This window comes from Struthio camelus, chromosome 5, assembly GCF_040807025.1.
Source record: "Struthio camelus isolate bStrCam1 chromosome 5, bStrCam1.hap1, whole genome shotgun sequence".
NCBI classification, from domain to species: Eukaryota; Metazoa; Chordata; class Aves; order Struthioniformes; family Struthionidae; genus Struthio; species Struthio camelus.
In genome coordinates this window covers 20,352,939-20,376,869 of record NC_090946.1, presented here as the reverse complement: position 1 = coordinate 20,376,869, position 23,931 = coordinate 20,352,939, and the positions used below count along the sequence as shown (strand labels likewise).

General features: G+C 37.3%; 1 protein-coding gene across 1 annotated transcript in view; it reads left to right on the top strand.

Annotated features, from left to right (window-relative positions):
• OTOG (otogelin) overlaps positions 1–23,931 on the top strand; it is a 112,795-nt gene that overhangs the window by 81,319 nt on the left and 7,545 nt on the right. Inside the window, exons 37-53 of the mRNA XM_068944908.1 lie at positions 4–140; positions 1,721–1,810; positions 2,210–2,393; positions 5,095–5,318; positions 6,310–6,448; positions 8,635–8,829; positions 9,771–9,983; positions 10,766–10,870; positions 11,256–11,366; positions 12,664–12,765; positions 13,224–13,322; positions 14,126–14,166; positions 15,304–15,379; positions 16,033–16,211; positions 17,366–17,470; positions 17,852–17,971; positions 19,482–19,527. Of these exons, the coding sequence (XP_068801009.1) occupies positions 4–140; positions 1,721–1,810; positions 2,210–2,393; positions 5,095–5,318; positions 6,310–6,448; positions 8,635–8,829; positions 9,771–9,983; positions 10,766–10,870; positions 11,256–11,366; positions 12,664–12,765; positions 13,224–13,322; positions 14,126–14,166; positions 15,304–15,379; positions 16,033–16,211; positions 17,366–17,470; positions 17,852–17,971; positions 19,482–19,527 (2,166 nt within the window). The remainder of the gene's footprint in view (positions 1–3; positions 141–1,720; positions 1,811–2,209; positions 2,394–5,094; positions 5,319–6,309; positions 6,449–8,634; positions 8,830–9,770; positions 9,984–10,765; positions 10,871–11,255; positions 11,367–12,663; positions 12,766–13,223; positions 13,323–14,125; positions 14,167–15,303; positions 15,380–16,032; positions 16,212–17,365; positions 17,471–17,851; positions 17,972–19,481; positions 19,528–23,931) is intronic.

The following is a 23,931-nucleotide window of genomic DNA, read 5'->3' as shown; positions in this document are numbered from 1 at the left end:
TAGGTCGTTGTACAATTTTCTCTGATATGAGCATTGTAACCTATGATGGAAGTCATTTGGCTTTATTCAAAGAAGCATCCTACATTATTAGTCAAACCCAAGATGAAACTATAGCCATCCATGTCATTGACTGCAGAACGGTAACTAACGTTTATCAATTCTTAAGTTAACCAACGGTGCTCAGTACTGCTAATAAGATGTATCTTAGAAATGAGTTACATATACATGCCACTAATGTATATCCTTCTAAATAAATAGAGCGTGGTATTAACTACATGATAGTGATGAATTGTTAACTCATATGCAATATCTGTGAATTGTACTTGCACAGTACAGCACTTCTGGCTCAATATGCATGATTCCTTCTGAAAGAGCTTGGAAGATGGGAGGTAAATCAGAGTTATCTTGTTATATGCATAAAATAGACAAGATGGTGAGAGATTAAGTGGTCATACATGTGTTGGTCACTTCTGTGAATGCCATCATGTGATAAGTACTGAGATAGAGCACGTGCCAATTTATTTATCCGTCTAACTGATAGACAGCTTGACTTTACTTTTATCCGTCTGACTGATAGACAGCTTGATTTTACTGCACTGAAGAAAAGGTATGTAAAATTTGACAGAATTCTTAGAAGAGGCATTAGCCAGCCCACTTTGCATTTCATTAGGGAATGTCTTGCAGAGTGAGCATTAACACCTGAACGCCTTAAGTTTCATTCCACCCTAGATTTGTTTTTCAAATGAAGGAGGAATGCAGGCTAGCACAGCCTAGCAATGCATTTCAATGCATAGTTTTTATATATTTTCATTTGGAGATACTTGCACTGGAAACACAACTTCAGAGACATAAAAGAATGTAAGATCGTCAGATGAATTCAGACCACCTTGTCCATTCCAAGCTTTTGACGGGTAAGTGTCTGCTGTTTCAGAGAGGGAAGAGAGAAGCCCTAAAGGAAGCCATTATGGAATATCCTGCCTTATGGTAGTCTAGAAATTGTCTTTATATCATGAAGAGTAAGTGCTCGTGAGCCTTTACAAAACTCTTTACTCCAGTCTTTACTATGAAAGCTAGGTGATCTTGAAGTACGTATAAATCTTCAACACAAGGTTTTATCTTCAGCAGTGCTTTGTGGAGGTGAGTTCCAGAAGCTCAGTGTGATCACTGTGGAAAAGGACATCTGTTTATGACTTTCAAATTGCTACTTTTTTGTTGCGTTCAATACTTTTGATTTCTGTTTTGTTCAGCCTGTATTTCCAATCTATTACTTCTGTACTGTTTATATATCATGTATATTTATCATTCCTAGTCTTGTTTTTGCCCACTTTCAGTGTGTTTTCCTATTTTTTCAGCGTCCAAACTGTTGTTCATTCTTTTTCTTTTTTTTCTGAAATCCTTTATTTCTGTTGTAATTTCAAAATGGGAGTGATGCAACAAAGTCCCTGAACACCAGAAGATGATAATGTTTTGTGTATTTTGGAGATGAACGTTGCTACCCAGATGAACATTGTAGTCCAGATTTGCCATCACAGCTGAAAGACAGGAACACGGACCCAGAAAGCATGTCTTGTTTATATAAACTACAATTAGCAGCAGTTTTCTTCTTTAAAAAAATAATTAAAAATCCTTGATGTCCCATTACTTAAAAATAGTAAACAGCTAACGTATAAAGATTTTATACATATTAACTGTGGTTCATGTATTTTTGTTTTCTCCACAGAGTAATGCAGATTCAACTTCCTTATGCCTGGCGATGTTGAATTTAACCTACATATCAAACCAAATTATTATCGATCGTTTAAGTAGAAAAGTAAGTATTCTGAGGTTTTATTGTCCTCTGCTTTTTAGATAGTATCTTAATTCTTCTGTAATAATAAGCCGCCTCCTCATTTGGATAGTACAAATTAGATTGAGATACAACAGGTAATATGGTTTGTTGTTACAGCATTGACATTTAACAAACTGCTTGTACATTCAGAGACTCAAACTGTGATGAAAGGACATGAGGTAAGTTGCAGAGCCGGGCACATTAACGGATTGCTAGTCTCTTTAGTGCCTACCTCTAGTGCCTTTGTGGATCTGGGCTGGACTTCTGTTGAAATTAATTGTGAGTTAGATTCCTAAACTGTTGAAAATCAGGCCTTATTTCTTCTACCTGTAGCATTTGATACTTGACATTTGAACTCTTGTTTATTTCTGTGTGTTTTAGATAACAGTAAATTCAAGATTTGCTTGGCCTACTGTTAGAAAATATGGATATAAAATTGAGGATTCAGGCTTCAAGTATGCAGTTGAGACCCCAACAAATATCAGAATTCAGTGGTTTCACAACACAGGTGTGATGGTTATAGAGTTTAATAGTACCAGAGAACCAAAAGCTTTGGGACTATGTGGTAAGTATAGAGTAGTGCAAGACACAGACATTCAGATGCTTTGCTAGAGGGTAGCTAGAGGCACGTTTTCCTAATTATATAAACCATTTTTCTGCAGGATCTTTTCTAAAAGAGTTATTGCAGGTGATTGCAAAGGTTAAGATACTGTCAACATGGAATGATTATTAATTTTGTTAATTGTTGAAATGGTAATTGATGCCCATCCATGTAATCACTTGTTTCTCACAGTTTTGTTTCTGCCTGTAGCCTGTTTGAATCACAGGCATGACTGCTGTAACCATACCCAAATAAATAAGTCAGACATAAACCCATAGTGACAAATAAGTTCATTTATAGATTTAGTGTTTGGTATCCAACTGATAGGAAGTGATATGTGCTATTTTCAGTTTCTAAAGGTCAGAATTCACAGGAGCAGTAATTATTCACTTCATAGAACCAACCTGAGTTGATCTTTTGGAAGGAATAGTTCAGGGGGAATTATTTAAAGTAATAGGATAAATAACCATTATGTTGAGTTTAGTGCTAGGTTTGTACAATGGTTTTACATAGTTTCTTTCTCTCTAAAAATCATAACCTTGGGTAAACTGTTGGTGCTGTAGCTTTTGCAAGCATAGATGTGTTGATGTAAATCCCTGCTCTGATACCTGAATCTGTAAAATTATCTGCTGTAAATTGGAGCTGGAAACCAGGGATATAGAGTTCATAATTGCAGTGGATATCTTGCCAGTTTCAGAAAGGGCAAATAGCTGTAGCTCAGTATCAAATACCAGTGACAGCTTAGTCAAGTTCCATGTCCTGCCGTCAGTAACAAGTTTCTAGCAAAGGAAGAGAGCTTGTATTTACTGCCATGTTGAAATTGGATTATTATCTGTAATTTTCCCTGAACTTCTGTCTCATTATCATTTTTATTCTGTATAGCTAATTGTCATTGTACTTAGATCAAACAGAAACAAGACTATAAAGGCAGCGTTTTTTACTAGGTCTGATCCAAGTTACCCTGAAAGTTTCTTCTGTCTCTACTAATCTGATTGCTGTGATAGGGAAAATAGGGAATGTTGTATTCCTGGTTCACATGGACAGTTAATAAGATGACAACACATTTGTGTCGTCTTCTGCGAGCGATGATCCAGGTCTACCTTCTGCAGAGAATGCACTGTGGGTTTTTTTTTGTATTCGTCCCTGGCTGGGCTTCTCTGCATAGGTCTGCCTGCACAGGGCTGTCTGGTGGGATTTACCAGAGCCAGCTTTAAACCAGCTATCTTTTTTAGGGTATACTAGTGTTTACCCAGGTCTCCTGTGCTTTCTTTGTTAGTATACTTCTTGTATTTGAGCTATCTCAGATGCCTTGATGCCCTGCTGTGGTATTGATGCATCCTGATTTCTCATTTTCATGCATATGATAGAACTGAAGGCACCACTACTATTTTGTAGCAGCAAGTATCGCTAGGAAGGATCTGCGTCAGAAAGAGCAGATTTTACAGTGGGAGGCAAACAAATAGCATCTGGTGAAGTAAAGTGTAGGAGAGGAGGGATGCGGGAATAGACCATGGACATCTCTGTAACATCACTGGTTGAAGTGAAGTGCAAGCATGTCAGTGCCTTAGCCAGAACCAGATCCAGCTAAGCCATAGTTTTAAATCTGCTCGTCCACAGATGTGCAAGAGAAGTGGAAAGAGATATCCCAGACATGAGGGCAGTCATACGAAGATTTGAAGGCGCTCGGTACCATTAAACACTTCCTATTTGGGTTGTATAGACTCACAGTCTCAAAAATTTCAACCAGAAATGTTTTTTGTCAGTTAATATTTACAGCTTCAAAGTTATTTTACTCTCTGAATGCTTATTTCTGTATCAGTTTTGTCAGTGGTTTGCTCTGAAGAAGACTGCTGGCTCTTAAAAGACCTTTCAGAGGAGTTTGATGTAATATTCAGCCTTTCTCTGTTGACCAAATAGCTCTCTGTGTGTTACAGTATTTCCTTTGTTGCAAAGCATTTCAAAATTTCCAACTACCTTAATTTAAACAGAAAGGAAATCTGATGCTGCCTTCTGAGAAACAAGTGCAGAAAAGATTGATGCCTTCCAGCTGAGGGGTAATATTGATGTACCTGGAAGTGCCAGAAGCTGCCCTTTCTATGGTAGCTCTTAAGCCAATAAACGCTCAGCTCAGCCCAGAAGCATGAGTAGAGTGTTATATTTTTGAAGTTCAATATCAGATAAGCATCTTGGCATTTTGTGCAAGTTCCCTTTCCCACTAACATTTACAGTTTTCATTTGTTGCTATACATGAAGGTGCTTCCTTTTAAAAATACATTTTTGTTTAGTGCTTATGAAACTGAGGAGTGAAGTTTGCGTGCCATAGCTGGGCTCTCTTTGGACTTCCTGAACAGCTCTTTGATGTGTGATAAGTTTCACCCATCTACAATTCACAAGACAGAATTCTGCCTTTTAAAATTTGTACTCCCTCTTTTTCTCCCCATCCTTTGCCTCTTTACTTCCACTCTACTTAATTTGTTTGTGCACAGAATTGGTGTATTTTGATCCTACCAGAGACTTTCCACATCTGTTGTGGATTACAATACTTGCATGCTGTGTAAGTTGCCAGGTACTAGACCTATTTACTTGTTTGAATATGCCACTTCAGACATACTAACAAATGTATTGTGCAGTGTTAACCTGTTTTTTTTCTGCTGGTAATACATAGGTTTTTGTGATGGAAGCTTGGAAAATGACCTGATGCTACCCAACAGGACAGTTTTAAGCAAAAGTAGTGATGCTCCGTCAACTTTTATAGACAGCTGGCAAGTGCCAAACACATTAAAGTATGTTGGAGAAGACAGGCATCAGGAAACTAATTGCTCAGTCATGGACTGCTCGGAGTGCTTAAGCCTGGTATTAAACCAGACCTTCAGCAGCTGTCATCCTTATGTACGTTAACTATTTTAGGGGCTTACATTTTGGGAGAGATGCAGTTCTGATATAATTTTGTATATTTGATGCTTGCGTTGTATGTGTAACTACACATAACCACATCTAAAGAATGATGTGCATACTTTTTTTGTATAGTTGCAAGCTAAAAAATAATTGAAGAGCGCTGCAGCTTGATATGACAGTTGCAGTATGCAATTAACACTTTCAAAAATTAATAGTATACCTCTATATTAGCTTTGACAATACTGTTTAATTTATAAAGCGATCTCAGATAATTCAGCAGTGTCAATATGATGTCAAACAAAGTAAAATAGAATAATTTTAGATTGTAATTCAGGTGGGACGATCCTTAAGTGTTCAGTAAGTTAACAGCTTCTAAATGGCAATAGATAATGTCAGAGCCTGCATTCTCAAAGGCTCTAGAGCAAAAGTTCCAGGTTAGAGTTACAAGAGGGTACAACAGACCATTTAAAGCATACCCCGTGCAATTAGCAAACTCACAGTGTGCTTTAACAATCCACAGAGAAAAATCATAGCATACCAACTCCCCTCACTGTAAGAACAGCAAATGAAATACTTATTTATGCTCATATCAGTATATTTACCATTTCACCTCTTGTATATTGTTGAGTTTGATAAAGAGGAGACCAAAAATAGACAAAAACATAGATGAAAAGGAAGAAGAATAGGAAGTGACAAGTAATTATGCTTTCCATTGGAAAGATTATATTAGCGTTTGCCTTGGCATTTCTAGTAAATGAAACTGGGGAATATAAGGTTGCCTTACGTTTTTTTCCACAGTCCAGGAGCCTTACTTTTAAGTGCCCGTACATACACTAGTGAAGGCTGGTAACCTCTTGCTTATTGTGAATGAAGAACTTTTGGCTTCCTTGTTTCTAGTGATACAACTGTAAGACAAGGTTGATTTATCTCCTGCATAACAGGGTCCCTAAGAAGGTGCGATATTTTTGATTTTTTTCTTTATTAGGTTCCACCTCAGCTATTCTGTGATATATGGGTCCAAGACACAGAGTACATTCGAAATCCGTGCATCTCTCTAGCTGCCTATGTGGCAATGTGCAACAAATTTAATATTTGTATAGAATGGAGAAGCTCCGATTACTGCCGTAAGTATTCTGCGTGTATGTGTAACTCAAGCGTTCACAGAGGCAAAGCTTGCGTTGCCTAGAGTTGCTGTAAGTTGAGAATATCAGTGCTTAAGAAGTCCTGAAATGCCTTGGAAGTGATTACTGAGATAATAAATTCAGCAGTTTCTGTCATACAATTCAAAGCGGTATGCAAAAAGAATCACTCTCACTCTACTCATTACACTGATGGTAAGGTAAAGAAACTCGCTCAGGATCCTACTTCTGGTCTGTAATGTACTAAATTGTGGAAGTCAGATCGTCTCACTTGCAATATAGCGGTCATTTCTTTTAGCCGTTTTCCCCTGGTAAGGCCAGAACACAGCAGAACTAGTTGTGGGGAGGAGAAAGCCATAGAAGGAAAATTCTGTTACTTCAGATGGGCACCATCTGCCTAATGGTTCCTCAGAAATGTGTGCCTTTGCGTGGAAGAAGGATTACAGAAATGAGATGTCTTTGAGATTAGACAAGAGTAAGGAGTAATACCTGAGAGCTAGAGGATCCTGGCTGAGTACATCGGCCTTAGCAGTATACTAAAGCGTAAGGCCAAAAGGGGCCTATAGGCATCAGTAAAGTAAAAAGAAGATTTAGATTACTGCATCTCTCGATGCTATCAGTGATCTCCTAGGAAAAGTCCTATGGATTTGATAACGTGGAGGTCTGTGATTTCAGTGTTTGAGAAGGGAATAACCTATTGATGAAGTGTGAGCCTCCAAAATAAGAATACTTCCTGTACATAGAAAAAGCCTGTAGTTTCTTGGTTAAAGTGATTTCAGGTGGGTACATGAGTGCAGGCTTCACAAAGGCATGTGCTACAGTGCTACAAATATAACTGACAGTCATGGAGTCTATAGTTCAAAACCAGCTAGTTTTTTATAATTTTTCTTCTATTTATATGGATTTTAGTAACAGCTATTTAAAAAGACAGTTCACAAAATATATCTGTAAATATAGTTAAGTATTTAATCCATCTTGAAAGGATGTAGCATTCTTTTTCATTTTTATACCACAGTGACCTCTGGTGGTGCATGCCTAGTAAGCAAAAAACATGAAGTAGCGCTTTGTTTTCTGGTCACTAAGCCTTGACATGCTGTGGACTGTGACTTTAAAAGCCTGAGCTCTTTTGATTATAGGGTTATAACAGGTATTTCCTGTGGGGCAGTATGGCTGTTCTTAGAAGCAAGGAGCTGAATATCATCAACCTCCTCTCCCAATTAATCTGTAAAATCTAAACTTGAACCTTCCTCATTTCTAAGCAGACTATCCGTTTGTGAATTGGCCTTTGACCTTCCCTCATTGCCATGGTTCCACATGTGTTGCTGTGTGATTTAGGTATCATTACATCCAGTGATGATGAGGATCCTTTATTCTGGCTGTTCACAGGGCCGCACTGCTGACATTCAGAGTCATCCTCAGTTCTCCATTGTTGTGCTGTACACAACCTGCATTAAGCACTGTTTTGAACCAGTGAAAAATCAGGCTGGAAGTTTACAACACTAAGAGTTAAATCAAAATGAAAAGTTTTTTCAATCTAGTCCTGCATGTGTCCCATGACAGTCACGTCAATGAATTTACATTAGTAGTAGAATGAATGTTAAATTTAACTGTTCATTCACTTAAAAAGAATGCATCTCATCCAGGGTAGTGATTAGTATGGATATCTATTCAATACAGTAGTGAATTCATCCAGTTCTTTATTGTTCCAGGTAAAACAATACTGAATTTGCCTTTACATACATCTTTTAGTAATTGATAAAGCTTTGCCAAACTCTTTAATAATCAGTATTTTCTTTATGCACTGCTAAATAACCCAAATATTTGAAAACACTGTATTGTTAATCAGTATAGTATTTGTAAATATTTTTTAAAAGCTAAACTAATTTGCGTCAACACAGATGCGTAGTTTGATTTCTCTCCTGCCAGAAAAGCAAACTGAAGCCTGATGAAAATGTTACTACAGAGGAAGAGAAGAGGAAATGTTTCCAAAATTTCCTCTGTGCAGTTTTGCATGAGTTTGTCATGTAGAGAGTAATTGATCTGTATCTGTGTTTTGGGTTTGAAGAGCATATTAAATTGGCAAGTACAACAAGGCTTATTCCTTCGTTTAGGTGGTACTTCTTCACCTGATTTCAACTTCAGAATGAGTGATTTATTTATTTGCTTCCCAGCCTTCCTCTGTTCAGAAAACTTCTCCTATCAGGCCTGCATAGCTGCCTGTGCAGTTCCAGAGAGCTGTCAGGATAGCGCGGTGGCTTCCCTGGACTCAGACTCTTGCTCAGTGTTGACAGAAGGCTGTGTGTGTGCTGGTGGGACCATCCTTCACCGAGCTCACTCTGCTCTCTGTATTCCTGAAGAAAAATGTGGTATGTTTTGATATGTTTTTCTTCTTTACTGTCTGCAAGTTGGTGGTCAGATTCTTGATTACTAGTAAGTTTGGATGTGATCCTGGGAAATATGCTCTAGAGGACCCTGCTTGAGCAGGGAGGTTGGACTAGATGATCTCCAGAGGTCCTTTCCAACCTAAACCATTCTGTGATTCTGTGAAGTCCAGTTCTGGGTTGGTGCTGCGTGGGTTCTGCATATGTCGTTCAACTGAAGACTCTGCAGGTTCAAAAAGTATTAACTTTACAAGTGAGCAAGCAGGGAAAATCCTTGTGACATACCATTTTGCTAACTTTTGTCAGGTGGAGGACGCGCTTCAAAATGGTTTGATTATGTTTATGAATTCTAGTATGCTAAGTATGCTAGTCTTGATCGCCTTTCCACCTTGCCTTTGCCAAAGGATCCAGCAAAGGCATTGAGAAGGCACGCAGCAACAATTAATTACACATTTTGAACAATTATATGCAGATGTCCTATGTTCTTGCTGCCAGCATTGATGTTTGCTTGCATTACAGTTTTGCCTGTGCACACCAAATTGTGCACCAGTGCTGAATAATAACAACATAAAAGATGCATTTATTGTAAATCAGATTACATAAATCACCATAACTGAATAATAATTTTGCCATGTGTCAAATGAGAAAGTAACTTCTTTTCAAATCATTGCTTCAAAAACAAAGGATTAGATTAGCATTTTATCTCCATCTTGCAGTGGAGGCACAAAACAAAACAGGAGGATCCTGATCCTAAGGAGGTATTGGTTGTCTTAGACTGATTTTTTAGGAGGTGGGATGGATAGGCAGTGCCTTTAAAACTCTTAAGACTTTATCGTTTGTAATTCCACACCTGATATGGAAGAAAAAAGGTGGCCAAAATTTGAAGTAAGGAGGAATTATTTCCATCTTCTGTTGCCTTAATCCAGCTTGTACAGACAGCTCAGGAGCACCTCATGCAGTAGGTGAGATCTGGAAAACTTCTTTGAGTGGATGCTGTATGCAAAGATGTGTTGACAGTGAGACCGTTATTCCAGTGGAGTACAACTGTTCGGATATCCACGATTTGGACTGTCAGCGATTTGCAGAAGTGGCCATGCTTGTTCCTGGTGATCAGACATGCTGTCCTCAGAAGATCTGCGGTAAGTATGCTTTAATAAATATGAATAGTGCCTGCTGGAAGGTGCAGATATCCTTTCCCTGTGATTTGTTTTCCTGTTACACATCCTATTTTTGGCGTAGATGGAAATGATTTTGTTTTGAATATATAGATTGTGCAGAAAACTGAGGAAACTATTTGGGTAAATAGCTAGTGGGCTTTTGGGGAAGTGGTAAGGAGAGGGGTCAGGGGTTATAAAGATTGAAATGGGTCTGTGATTGCTGGGATATGAATTTGTTTCTCAGCTGTATGGGCTAGTGATTTATTTTAAAATTGAAATACAAATGAATCAATAATGTAACTAATTATTAGAAAAAAAGATTACATGACTGTTTATCTATAAAGTCAGTGAGCTGTAAGATATAAAAGTTTTTTATATCCTTATTTACCAAAAAAAAAAAAATAATGAAAAAGTCCATCTTCAAAAGAAAAGGTTGCAAGCAGTTAAAATTTGTCATGTTTTGACCCCCTGGGATCATGTTATTGCAGTGAGTTTTCCACAGGAAATATTTTTTTTTAAGTGGAATTTTCACAAGGACTCTGGGTTATCATTTGATAAACTCCATGAAGTGTGGCAAGTTCTGGACACTTCTGAACAATATTTCAGGGTGTTTTGACAGTTTGTTGTATTTTTCGTATACATATTGTTATTTGGAAATGAAGCATATCGGACTACAAATACTGCTTGACACTTTTCTCCTTGACTTAGAAATGCTTGAAATAATTTAGAAGTTCTTTTTTTTTTTCCTCCCCTTTTTGTAATAGTTTGTAATCGGAGCCTTTGTGAATCCCTAATCCCTGAGTGTAAGGGCTTGGAAAAGCTGGTCACCTACTACAATGAAGATTCCTGTTGTCCCAACTACACTTGTGGTAGGTTTCTTATAAAAAGGTAGAAAGATTCACTGTGTAAAAGATGTTCAGGGAAACTAAAGAACTCAACTTCAGAGCAAAAAGAAAGCCACTGTAAATGTCATTGTTAATATGACCATTTACAAAGTTGTCTTTCATCTGAAAAGTCAGGGTTGGATTGTACCTCATTTTGTGTAGATATTGTAATAAGGGAGCCGCGTGCTCTAAGATCAGGCAAGAATGTGTATTTGCTCTCTTGTGATACAAAGTAAAAGCTTCTCTAAAGTGCCTTTCAGTATTTCTGTACTTTGCACTGCCATTTTTTAGGGATGTAGCATAAGGAAGGAGGAATGCTATCTTTGTCTAAAGAGTAATGCAAGGAATAAATTTATTGTGTTGGTTTCAGAATGTGATCCAGCAAAATGTGAACCAACGGAGCAGATTCCAACCTGTCAAGAGGATCAAACACTGATTGCTGCTCGGGTGGAGAGTACCTGCTGCATATCCTATATTTGTGGTATGGTATCCTGGCTGGTTGAGACTATGAGTGTTTCCACCATATGCAATAAGGTGTACATAATAGCTTACCAATTAAGGCTGCTTGTATTCAGCTCTCCCAGCTTAATAAGGCTCAGAAGTGGTTAGTAAAATGAGCATTAAGTTTACAAAGTGTAGGAGATGGCAGCAACCATCAAGAGTCACATCAAGAGCGGCTTTGGGCAAATGAACAGTGTTCCTGGGTCATGTAAAAGACAAAAGGTGGAGTCTATGGATGAGGGAGTTGAGGGCTATTGAGTGAGTGTCCGTGTGTGGGTTGGCTGCATGAATATTTTATTTGAAAGAAGGCTGAGGTTATATATGGCTACATGAATATTTTATTTGAAAGAAAACTGAGATTATATATGCTCTTGCTCCCTGTATCCTGAGGTATCAGCCATGGCCCATATTGCTTTGAGTAAATATCGCATGTGAGAGTATTATGCAAATTTGTTCAGTTTTCTTGGGCTTTGACCCTTAGTGAGTTAATTCAGTAATAAAATTCTGCTCTTGGCATCAATTTAGGAGCTCCATTCGTTACCATATGGTTATTTTCTGCATGCTAATTTTTTTGATAATAATAAGTCCTGCATACGTCTCTAGAGTGAACTCTATTTTTGCACATAGATTTCAGTGAATCACAGACTGAGTCGTCTTAATTTGCTCTTCCATGCACAAAAAAATTTACACCTTAAAAGAAAACTTAAAATACGCTGCTATTTTTAACAGCATTCTGGGAGTCACTTTGTTAGTGTGGAAGCCACATACTGCATTTGGCTGTTCTCTTTATCAGCGCTGTATCCTTCTGTCTCTTCTTAGGTATTGTAAATCTTTGCACTGAGAATACCAGAATGTCCTTGTTGTTTTTTTGCTGTGTGTTCGAGTGGGAGGATAACACTGGGATCAAAGGAAATGCCCCCTATTGGGGATCAAAGATAGTCAAGTCCAATCAGAAGGAGCATACCTGAAAAAGAGAGTGATTCAACAGGAGAGAAAAATTGTAAAATATGTCATAACAAAGTAAATAGAGGAAAAAACCCTGTTTGTTCCTGTTCTGACTCACAGTTAATATCTTCATTCTGTATAGCAGGGTAGGGGACAAAGAAAAGGCAAGCTGCGCTGAAAGTTAGCCCCTTCTTTAGGGACTACAGTGAAGTTTAAAAGCAGAGTACCTCTGCTGCCTTTCATGTGCCTGTGATGATCTTATGGGCATGTGTTTCCTGTGCAGTGGTAAAACTTCTTCCTGTGTTTTAGATTTAAATAATTGTTTTCTTCAGCATGCGGGGCCTGCTCTGATCAAATACCCAGATGTCAAGAAGGAGAAGTTCTTATTGCGGATGGTAGCACTACAGAGAGATGTTGCCCTACATACCAGTGTAGTAAGTTTCACTTGATTATGATATTTTAAGTAAAGGAAAATGTGTAAAACTTTTAGTGTGGATGTTCGGCATGAGAAACAGTGGATTAGAGACAAAGTTACAGTTGTGCATATAAACAAGCTATCTTCTGCAGTGCCAGACATGTACTCTTTAATTTTAAAAATGTACGTGCCGGAAACGTTATGTGAATTATGTATCATAGAGACAAATGAATAATTTCAGCCCCCGAGTTCTGGAAATTTAAAACTGTTGTAAATGTTTGCCCAAAGTGGTTGTACTGCGCGACTACTGCTACCTGCTGCATAAGAGTTAAGTTTTGATCATCAATATTTCCAAGTAACGTGTTCTCTAAAGGTATTTATTACGAATAAGCCAATTACTCTCTCTTGATTTGTATTTCTGCTCATGAAAATAGTTAAAAACTTGTACTAACTGAAGTTTCTTTTCCTTAATTTTAGTTTGTGAAATACGTCGTTGTCCTGAACTCAAGTGTGTGCTAGGCATGTCTTTGGTGGAGGTGTGGAGCCCAGAGAAGTGCTGCCCGTTTCGGACATGTGGTAAAATGACTGTTTTTTATCTTAGTTGCCTTAGGCAATAAGACACTGACAAGAACTCTGGCCTTTTGTGTTTAAGTCAAAAAAATTACTAAAGGCATGGACCCTAAGCTGTGCGAATGGTGATTTGCCATGTGTATGAGCCAGCTTGGGTTTCTGTGCCATGGTGACCTGCTCATGAACAGATGAAATAGAGAAGTCATCTCATGGTGCACAGTGTCATGGTGCACCTACCTCTCTTATTTTTCTTCATACCCAAGGGTGATAACACTGCAGAATTTCTGTTCAAACTGGGAGTCTTCTGATGCTGAAAATTTGTTAAGAGTTAGTAAATTATTAATAGCATTAAAAAAAAAAAGAAAGAAAGAAAAGTCAAGGGTTCACAGGTCAGGAATTTGCCAGTTTACTAAGATGGTAGTATATCATACAGCTCTCTGTGATGCCTTAAACACAATTCTCCATTACTTTATATTGATTGTAAAGATTGTCCTCACCACAAAGGGGCCAGGGGCTGCAATGGTCACATTTTTTCTACGTGTTCAAGTGGAGTCCAGAGGATACAATGCTGTAAATTGTTCTGATAGGTAAAAGAGAGGGTGGTCATGGAAGTTGGTATTAGGAGTCAGGATGGAGTAAAAGCCAGATGTAATTCTGGGCTCCCCAGATGGGTGTATTTCAAAAGCCGGTAGGTCTTCTTCAGTGATGACTTGTAAATCTGGAGTTTCTGATCTCTCTGTTGCTCTATTTTAAGCAAATGGCAAAATGACTTCCTAAACTATTGCTTCTGTTATTGTATTTTGTTTTAGAATGTGCGTGTGAAACAGTCCCCAAACCTCAGTGCAAACTGGTATGGAACTCATCTTTTTTTTCAGTATTCTTTTATTACTTTCTTAATGATATTATTTATCAATATCTTACTAATAGTTTTTCAGTGAAATATGGAATACCATGTGATTCTTTTTTTTTAAGTACTTTGCAAGAAGTTATATCCGTTTTTAAGAAGCCAGTTAAGTTTATATATCTTGCAGAATAAAATAAGGCTAGAGTACTGATATTTCATTTATTTTTTAGGACCAAATACTGTCCTGCAGTATATCTAGAGTGGCACCGCTTTCACACGCTTGTGGATAGAATTTTGTTCTGAAAATGTCAGAACTAAATGCTTAGAGGGTCAGCATTTTGTTAATGTTATTTGCTATAACAAATATGTCAATCTATATTATGCGCTCAGACCATAGACTCAGCAGCCTAAAAGTTTTATTTCACTGTGACTTGTTTTACGTTAGGAAAATGCTTATTAGCTTTGCTGAATTTGGTTCTCAATCAGTAGAGTGTATTCTTTGAGTTTACTTTTGGTTATTTTATCCAGAAAATATCTTGCAGTGGGAATAATCAAAAAATATAATTTAGAATGCTAGGAAGGAATAAGAAATAATAACAGTCCTCAATTTGTATAAAGGGTTTTTAATTGGTAAAATTCAAAGTACTTTGCAAGTGAAGTTAATATCAGTACTCTCATTTTATAGATGAAGAAACTGGGGTACAAGGAATGAGGTGTGCATACATATAAAGTCAACAAAAAGCAAAATTAAAATTGTGCACCTATTCTAAGCTACTATAATACTGTTTACATCAAGTTATTACTGGAAAGAATATACTCCAAACTGTATGGAGAATTCTTTGCACAGGCAAACCATTGCATTTTCCTGTTGACCAGCCATAGTCTTTTTGGTCCTAAGTATCTCCTGAACTGACACTAATATTCTATTTTTGTGGTGTAAACAAACCCCCATTTGGTCACCGTTGCTAAACTGATTGTCACTGTGAGTTATCAAAATGGATTCCAAAATAGATTTCAAGGGGCAACAGATACAGCTACTCCAATCCTAAAGGAAAGCTATTTAAAAAAAAAAAAACAAAAAACATGCAGCTTAAGCAAACACTGTCATTTCACTTCTCTTTTTTTCTGCTTTTATACACTTAGGGGCAGAAACTTCAGATAGATGAACAGTTTCAGAACAGTACAGAAAATATCTGTAACTGTGTTAAGTACAAATGTGGTAAGTAGGAAAAGAATTTAATTCAAAGAAATATCCTTTCAAGTGCTGAGGTAGAGTAGAAAGTGTAAGATGTTCATGCTTCCGGCATGGTACTGAGAAGGAAAGAATTGACTGATGTAATTCACAAATAGTATAAGGAAAAGTAAATAAAAATAGGACCCCTCAGTAAATACTTGATTGATTATAACCTGCCGTTGTACTCTGTTGATTGCTGCAGCAGGAGATCTGTGCAAGCAAATAGTGGCTAGAATGGGAGGAAAGTTGGAAGGTGTTAACTGAGCAGCCCGCACATTGCAGAGGTGAAGAGAGGACTCGAGCAAGAAACTAAAAAACACACTCAATGTCCAGATCAAAAATAGTTCCACTAACCTACTGCAATGACAGTCTGCACTGTCATTTTGATCGTCCTGCTAATAGAATATTATAATACACTTACTTAGATTTCATGCATAATTATGTTTGCAATAACTTTGGGTTTGTTGTGATGCATTATAACTACTATTAGTTACAGCTGATGTCTGAAAATGACCTGTCATTTTTGGAGAGATACAGAAGCTTTTTCCACTCCCATTTTACAGTTTGAAACGTTTTTTAATTGAGTTATGACACAAAGCTGATTTTCCTGCACCTGCTGTTTTTGTGTTTTCTTGTAGCGAGAGACAAAGTTTGCCTGAGTAATGAGAGAGGTGTGCTGCTTCCTGGACAGAAAATTGTGGAACACGCTCCTGATGGCATTTGCCATATTTCTTACTGTACAAATGTGATTGATCCCTCCACTAAATATTACCAGATAAACACCTTCTCAATAGACTGTGCTGTCAAGTGCAAAGCTGTAAGAAATTTAGAATTTTAGACATGTAGACTCTGGCTGAGGGTCTTAATAACATTTTTTGGTTTTTCAGTGAGTAGATTACACTTGTGGAAACAGGAGAGAGTACCTGTGTGGTCCCCCTCTAAAGATGTGCTACAGCTCTTCTAATTAAAGTTTATAAAAACCTCTCTCCCTTTAGTGTTTTTCTCCCCAGTGTAAATAATCTATTTTTGCTCCTGTATAGTGACTGTCCTAGACTCACAAAGTGCTTTGCTATGTGATTTACTTTCCGTATAAATGACCTATTTAGATACAGAGAGATGGGCTGAGTTTGTCTGACTGGGGCACAGAACAGGTACGACAATTTAATAATAACCCTGCTATAGCTCACCTTCTGGAAGACAAGTGACCTTACTGGATCTAAGTTTCTCACAGCTGAGAGTATGTTTAGGGAGCATTTTACATTAACCTGTCACAGAGATGGCTTGAAGGTCTGGACAAATTTGTACTCAGTGACAGTGCAGAAGGATGCGAGTTGAGGTACCAGCTCAGATTTTAAAGCAGCTAGTCCAGTGCTCAGCAGACGTCCGTACAGAGTACTGCGCTAATCCCTAAAGAACAAATAGCATACTGCCACCCCGCATCCCTCTACAGCTTTATCTCTATTATGCATGAACTGGTACAAATTCCTAGCAGACATTATGCCAATAAAAATGGGGAAGAGAAAAATATTTATAAATGTGAAAATGACTATTAAATAAGCAAATGAAATCTTGTCTTTTTACAAAGTGTGATATATTACCATGGGAAGAGTTTCTGCCGCCTGCTTTATGGATTAGTTTTTCTAATTACTTATGTATTTGGTGTCTAATGTGTGAAAAGCCAAAATTTCAGTGGTTGTTGAGTAAGCTGTCAGACATACATTTTGAAAATGGTACAAAGACTAATTCATTCTCAGAGTTGGAACTTCTTCCCATTCACTTCAATTATCATTGAGTGTATTTTATAAAACTTCATGAATATGCAGTGCATGAAAATGCAAGCTATGCAGTTTTTGAAAGTTATTTAAAAACTATCCTTAAAATCCAAATACCTGAAAAAAATCTGCCCCTTACACTAGTTAAGGGTCAAGCTGCAAAGCTGATATCATACAGGGACCTATTTGATTTTGGCAGAACCAAGTCTATGAGCCTCCAAAAGATTTAACAACTTGCTGTGGTAGCTGTAAGAATTTGTCTTGTCTCCACACTTTCAACAACGGCACAGTTTCCAATTTTAAGGTAAGTTTATAAATGTTTTATTCCTTCAGAAGTAAAGAAAACCTTAATAAGATACTGTACACACATTGGCATAGAAAAAGTGCAGAGAAGTGCTTTATGTGGCCAAATACTAAGAATAGTTTTGCAATCATATCAATATCCACAGGGTTTGAGTGATTTTAATTTATCAGAGAATTATAGTCAATTGAATATTTTAGAACTTTCTTAGTGGACTGTTTTAGTGGACTCTGTTGAACTGTACTTAAAAAGGTGCATCTAGGTCATGTTTTGTTATAAATAGTATCTTTGATTGAGACAGGATTGTGTTCAAAGGAATTGTATAATGAATATTTGTAATACTGTTTTTGCTAAGCTGTTAGTATTGATTCTGTTTTTAAACAGCCTGGTAGTGTTTGGATTTCAAACTGCATCAGATATGAATGCACTAACACAGCAGTAGGACCAGTTTTAGTTGCATCTTCAGTGGGCTGCCCACCCTTTAATGAAACTGAATGTGTGAAGGTCAGTGTTCCTTGCATTGTTTATATTGCAGCTATGATTTATGTTTGCATGAAAAGCTTAACGTTGACAAAAGACTTTCTTATCTCAAGAAGGTAGAAATTATAAATTGTTGCAGTGCTATTTTGCCCTAGTCTTTGAAAGGGAAAAACTCTAACTATGTATGTGTAATATGCAACAAGACTCCCCAGTTACACAGCTGGAGAGGCCACTTCTTACTCTCAGAGGATTCTTTCTCTTTTCACGGAGGCTTGTAGTGTCAAATTTGTCCTCATTGCAGCTGTCCGAACGTATATGCTTTTCTGCGTTGGACTTCTCCTTTCTAACTGACTTTCTGTGTATAGCAGTTCAATTCATCAGGATGATCAAAAAAGATTAAAGAAAAAAAAGATTGAGTTATCAGGAGATTTTTTTCTACAGTGAGACATAAGGCTGTGGACTAGTTCTGCAGGAGAGGTGAAGCCTCCACTGATTTGAATGTGTAAAATTAGGCTAGACTAGGTACTGGCGAATGTATGCAGGGAACAATCTCATGTTGTTCTTTTGAATTCTATGTTTATGTGTGGGTGGAAGGATGGTTTCCTCCATGAATGTTGGTACTCATGCAGGGAACAGTCCTAAAGGAACTAGCAGATAACAATGGATTGGTCCCTCAGAAAGAATCCCAGTCACACAGCTGGTGAAAGATTTTTTGTTGTAGGCAGATAAAAAAAAGAAAAGTTATTGCTTTCCTTTCCTCGTAAAAGTTCCTCATGTTAGTTCCTTTCCCTGAATCTCATTGTATGCTCTGCAGGGGCTCCGCTGCTCAGTAAAAAATTTTTTCTTTTCCTGTCTCAATATGGAAGATGGATATCAAAAGAAAAGTTAAGCGGGCGTCTCCTTAGGTATTTTGGGGCAGTTTAGAAGATGACCCTTTGATTAGCATGGAAAAGACATGGTGAAGAACTAAGACAAAGAGAGATAGTCATGGCTTTAGATATTGAGGCAGACATCAAAAATTGGACTCTTCATCAGTGTAATCCTTAGAGAGCTTTTACAAAGACTGCAGCTATTCCTACTGCAGTAGTCTGAGTGGTGCTTCATGCTACAGCACTGAAGACATCCAAGTATGACTACAGTGGCCTCCCATTGAGATGAGATTTCTTTCTATTTTTAACTCAGAATCTGTTTTTTTTGTGATTGAAGGTATGGCAACTAGAGCCATATTCCTCTAAGCATCACGTGGAAGAATAAGAGATAACGCAGTCATTCCCTCTCCAAACGTACCATTTAGATAGCTAGTGGTTTTTAGTGGCATTTAGTGACAGCCATTTAATACTCATTTGTGTTAAAACAGTAAAATCAGATCATTTTTAGCTGGACTCTGATCAGTGCACTAGAGTGCTGTGTTTACCTGAATAAGGTTACAGAAGTGTTAGGGTGCAGTGCAGAGCTTTATCTGGAAGATACTTCTAATAGCGGAGATATATGGAAATGAATGTGTTTTCTTTTTTTTTCTTTTCGTTTTGGTCAGGTTGGAGGCTATGTTGTACCATTTCTAGAAGGATGCTGCAAAACATGTAAGTAATTAATGAAACTTTGTGATTAAGAGCAGTCCATTTGATGTGTTGTTACATTAGAAATAAGGTCAATTCCTTATTTTATGAAAGCTTGATTTTGATCTCACTTACGATATCAAAGGCTATGCTTTTCCCAGTGTTACTCGTGTGAATACGAGCCATGTGAACCAGAAAAACCAGAAAAAATGGTTTAACACTGAATGGTTTACTATACTGATCCAGACTGTGGCTCCTTTAAAATCTATTAGGATTGCTATTTGACCATGCATCCTTTAAAATTCTCCCAATATAACTTGGAAACAAGGACTGTATTTAACATTTCATTCTAAATGAATTCTATTTTAATCCTCCAAGAAAATTTGTGATTTTTTCGGTTCAAGTGTTAGATTAATTTTTTTTTTCACAGGGTGTTAATTATGCCGTTTGTATTTCTTTTGCAACATTTTTAGCTGGGCTATCACACCAGTAGAAATGTGATTTTTGCTTATGGCAAAAGTTACAGTAATTCATTTAAATCATATGAGATCATGTAGAGATCAGGTGGTCAGATGCTGTGTAGAGGACTTGTATATGAGAGGCAGCGTTGTCTGAAAACTGAAGGAAGAGATCAGGAAGTAGCAATTTTCCAGCCAGCTCAGCTACTGTTTTACTGTGAAGAACTGGTCAAATGGCTTTGTGCTCTGCTTTTTGATGCTAAATTGTTCTTTATGCTGCAGATTAACTCCACTGTAATGAATTGAGTTACTCACAGAGTAGTCTATTGTACTACTTGACTTGAGAAAGAGTTGGCAGAATATGTTCCTTACCTTCTCAATGTCAATTTTTTTAAATTGAGAAAACCTCAGAGTGGTATAGAGTATTACAGGAAGACATAAATCTCCCATAATAATTGAGTGATTCAGCTAGCTTATGCTTGTACATGATGTTACCAACGTAAAATGCTAAATATTGTTCAGGGACAGAATTTTATTGCACTTTAGCCTGAATTGAATTCTCATTTAACTAGAAACCATCTCTCATGGTTTTAATTGTAGCACTGAAGTAGCTGGGGAAGATGCATTTCCTGAAGGAAGGGGGAAAGGAAAAAAAAAAAAAAAGGCAGTAAATAAATTAAAGTTTTACTCTTTTAAAATAAAAACTTAATATATGGCAGAGATAGCTAATGTTCAAATCATCACTTTCTACTGCATTTAATTTGTTTAAAGGTTTAAGAGCCTTTAAATATCTCACGTTAGGAAGAGAGTTTTCCCTCAAAGAGTCCTGATGTTATATCCATACTTTTTACAGAGTGTTTAGATGCTTCCAATTACACATAAAAACATTCTTTCTATTTTTTGTTGAATTTGGAAAATGGCTAGGGAAAATATTAAATGAAAAAATGGTCCTACCCCTTTTTTACAGGAACTTAGTTACATTTGATTAGTTCTGTCTCTGACCCAAGGCAAAAAAGGATTTTTCATGTTCTATTTAACTATTCAGTTGACTCATGTGTGCTTACATTCCCTCTATAGCAAAATGTTTCTGGGTCCTTGGCTGTTTTATTCTGAAATACATGGCTAAACCTGTCAGTCACAAGAGACTTACTGTAAAGGGTATTACTGTGATGGGAATCAACAGCATTCAGTAATCTTTGAGGAGGCAAACTCTCAAACTTTGAAATAAACAACTTTAAACTTATATACAACAAGTAGAATTAGTAAGGAAGCAAAATTAACAGAGAAATTTTCATGTGAACTTTATTAAATACAGTCAGCTGGGAATGTAAATTTTCTTTCTTTCTTGAAAGCAGCATATGAATCCCCTTTTGCCTATTGGAGTGTGCTGTATCAGTATTGCTCAAATTCTCTGCCAAGTCTCTGATACTGCTACCTTGAGTACTCTGTAGTTCTATAAAACTCCTCAAAATATTAATTACTGTATTTACTGTAATGTAAGATACTATATTTCAGGAGCTGCCTTAAAACATGTTTCATCTACATTCATGTCTTTATATTTGGTAGGGATGGAGATTGACCTGTGCAATTTGAAAGTCCATGCTGTAAATAATTAGCTAATTGTAATATACTGTTAGGTTCCATTACTAAGCATAGTTCAAAAGCTTTCAAACAACTTCTTTTTAAAAGAACCTAAAATCAAAAAAATTTCTCTATTATGTGATTACAGTGACATGTTCTGACTTCTGTGAGAGCTAATAAAGGAGCTGTGGAAAAACAGAATGATTCTGTATAGAATATTTTCCAAATATGCTAATTCTTAATATAAATCATGGGCCCAGTACATTTTTTTTTTCTTAACATCCTGGTACCTAACTGAAACATTTTGGCTGATATAGTGAAGAACTTAGCCTGAGGAGACACCCAACCTGAAGAACTGAAGCTCAAATATACCAGAAGTTGGCAATGCTATATGCAATTGAAAAGGAGATCTTATACTGGGCAGTATCATATTATTTTAGAAGAGGTACAAATACCTCGCATCATCTGCATAAGCAGGTGTAACAGCAGTTTAAGAGCTAAAGATAGTAGGTGATCAAGAATGCGAGAGGGCGGAAGAAAGAGGTGCAGATATTTTCTGCTGGGCGGGATTGGAATTGAGTCATGGCAGGCTGCTGAGACTACTTGACATAAGGTACTGTGTGCAGAGCTACTGCACCGAGTTTTGTTACCAGCTGGGAGGTACCTTTTCATTTTATTCATTGTATGCTACACTTAATAGTATGAATGTCTTTTGAAAATGTGGAAGGTTTGTCTGCTTTTTCCCTAATCCTGATCACTGCAAGAGGGTGATAGTATTCTCCATATATTTTTTTACTCTCATAGACCTGTGTTCCAAACACTTGTTCCTAGTTCTGTAGCCCATTCTCCACGGACTCTTGTGAACCTCTTTGAGGTGATCATAATCCATCTCTGACATTACCCTTCCATTACCCTTAGCAGCCACATAAGCCAGTTTCTGAACAGACTGTTTATTAAGGCCATTAAAAATCCATTAAGCTCCTTTTCAGCGAGGTAGAAGATCTTGCTGTTGCACTTAGAGAAAGATCAAAACCACACCCTTAAATAATTTAGGCAGAACAGTGTTGTTAATCTGGGGCATGCGTCACAAAATTCAACTCATAAAAAGTCCAATGACTTTTGAGATTGACATGTGCAAGTAGAGTCATGTAGCTGATTTCACACCTCTTTATAGACAACACAGGGCTTCTGTGAATCATGTAGCTCGATCTGACTAAACGATTCTGGCCGTGCGAGCTGATCAGTCAGTTGTAATTCATGAGATGTTTTATGAGAAAGGCTATCAGCTGCTTGTTTTCTTCTGAAATACTTTATCATTAGAAACCATTGTGATTTTTGTTTTCGGTTTGAAGTGGTATTTGACGATAACATCCTCTGTGTAAGCCCCATGGGTTCCATCAAAACCTAGAGAATTTTTACAAAAACTGCTCAGAGGAATTTACACAATTTCTTTCTTGCGGCCCCAAAGATTAGCTTAAATCTAGGGTACCAGCTTCCCTTAGTTATACCAGTGTAGATCAGAAATAACTTTTTGGAGACATTTGGGGTAGAACCAGTTAAAGAGAAAGTAATTGGTTCACATTCTGACACAGCGTCCTAAGCAATATGCTTGAATTCTCCCAGGTTTTGATATTATGCTTAGCAATGCAAATAATACACAGACATTTTAGGTTGAATTGTCTTCTAAAATATGTTGGAATCTGATAACTACAAAATGTTTCATATTGGTTCATACAGGGAATCCTCTGTAACGTGTACTGTGTTCAATGTATAATATTTTTACCAGGTTCTGCAGTGTCAATGTTCCTCCCGTTCCCCGTTAGCCCAGTCACTCCTACAGCCTATGCTCACTGTTACACAGGTACATTTTCCTGGAAATCAGTAGGATCAGCCCAAACAGCATCGTTGTTGATTTCCAACAATGTACTCCCCGATAGGAGCGTCAGGCCAAACGGTACCCAATTATGCCAAAAGCTGCAGTGTAGTATTTACTACTCGTTGTTGGGAAAGGCTCACGTTTTGATTTTGTTTTGTTTTTCATTTTGCGCTGTATGGGCAGGTCATTGTTGTTAGCCAACAATGTACTGTTGGTAGTAAGCACTCGCGTACTCTTTAGCTTGCTGCATGTATAAAATTGCTGCGTTTGAAACGTTAGCTAATTCCATTATGTTCATGGTGCTGTAGAACATAGAGACTAATGGCTTTGCTTGTTAAAGCTTATTATATGAATAACATTTTTGCAGATGATGTGTCGTATAGTTTTGCTTTCAAGACGCAGTCCATTTCTTTCCCTTCCATGGCTCTCTGAAATGCCTGTATTCCAATGCACGCAGCATGGGGAATAAACGGGAAGAGTTAGAGATCTGTGTGCGGTCGCAGGGCCATGATC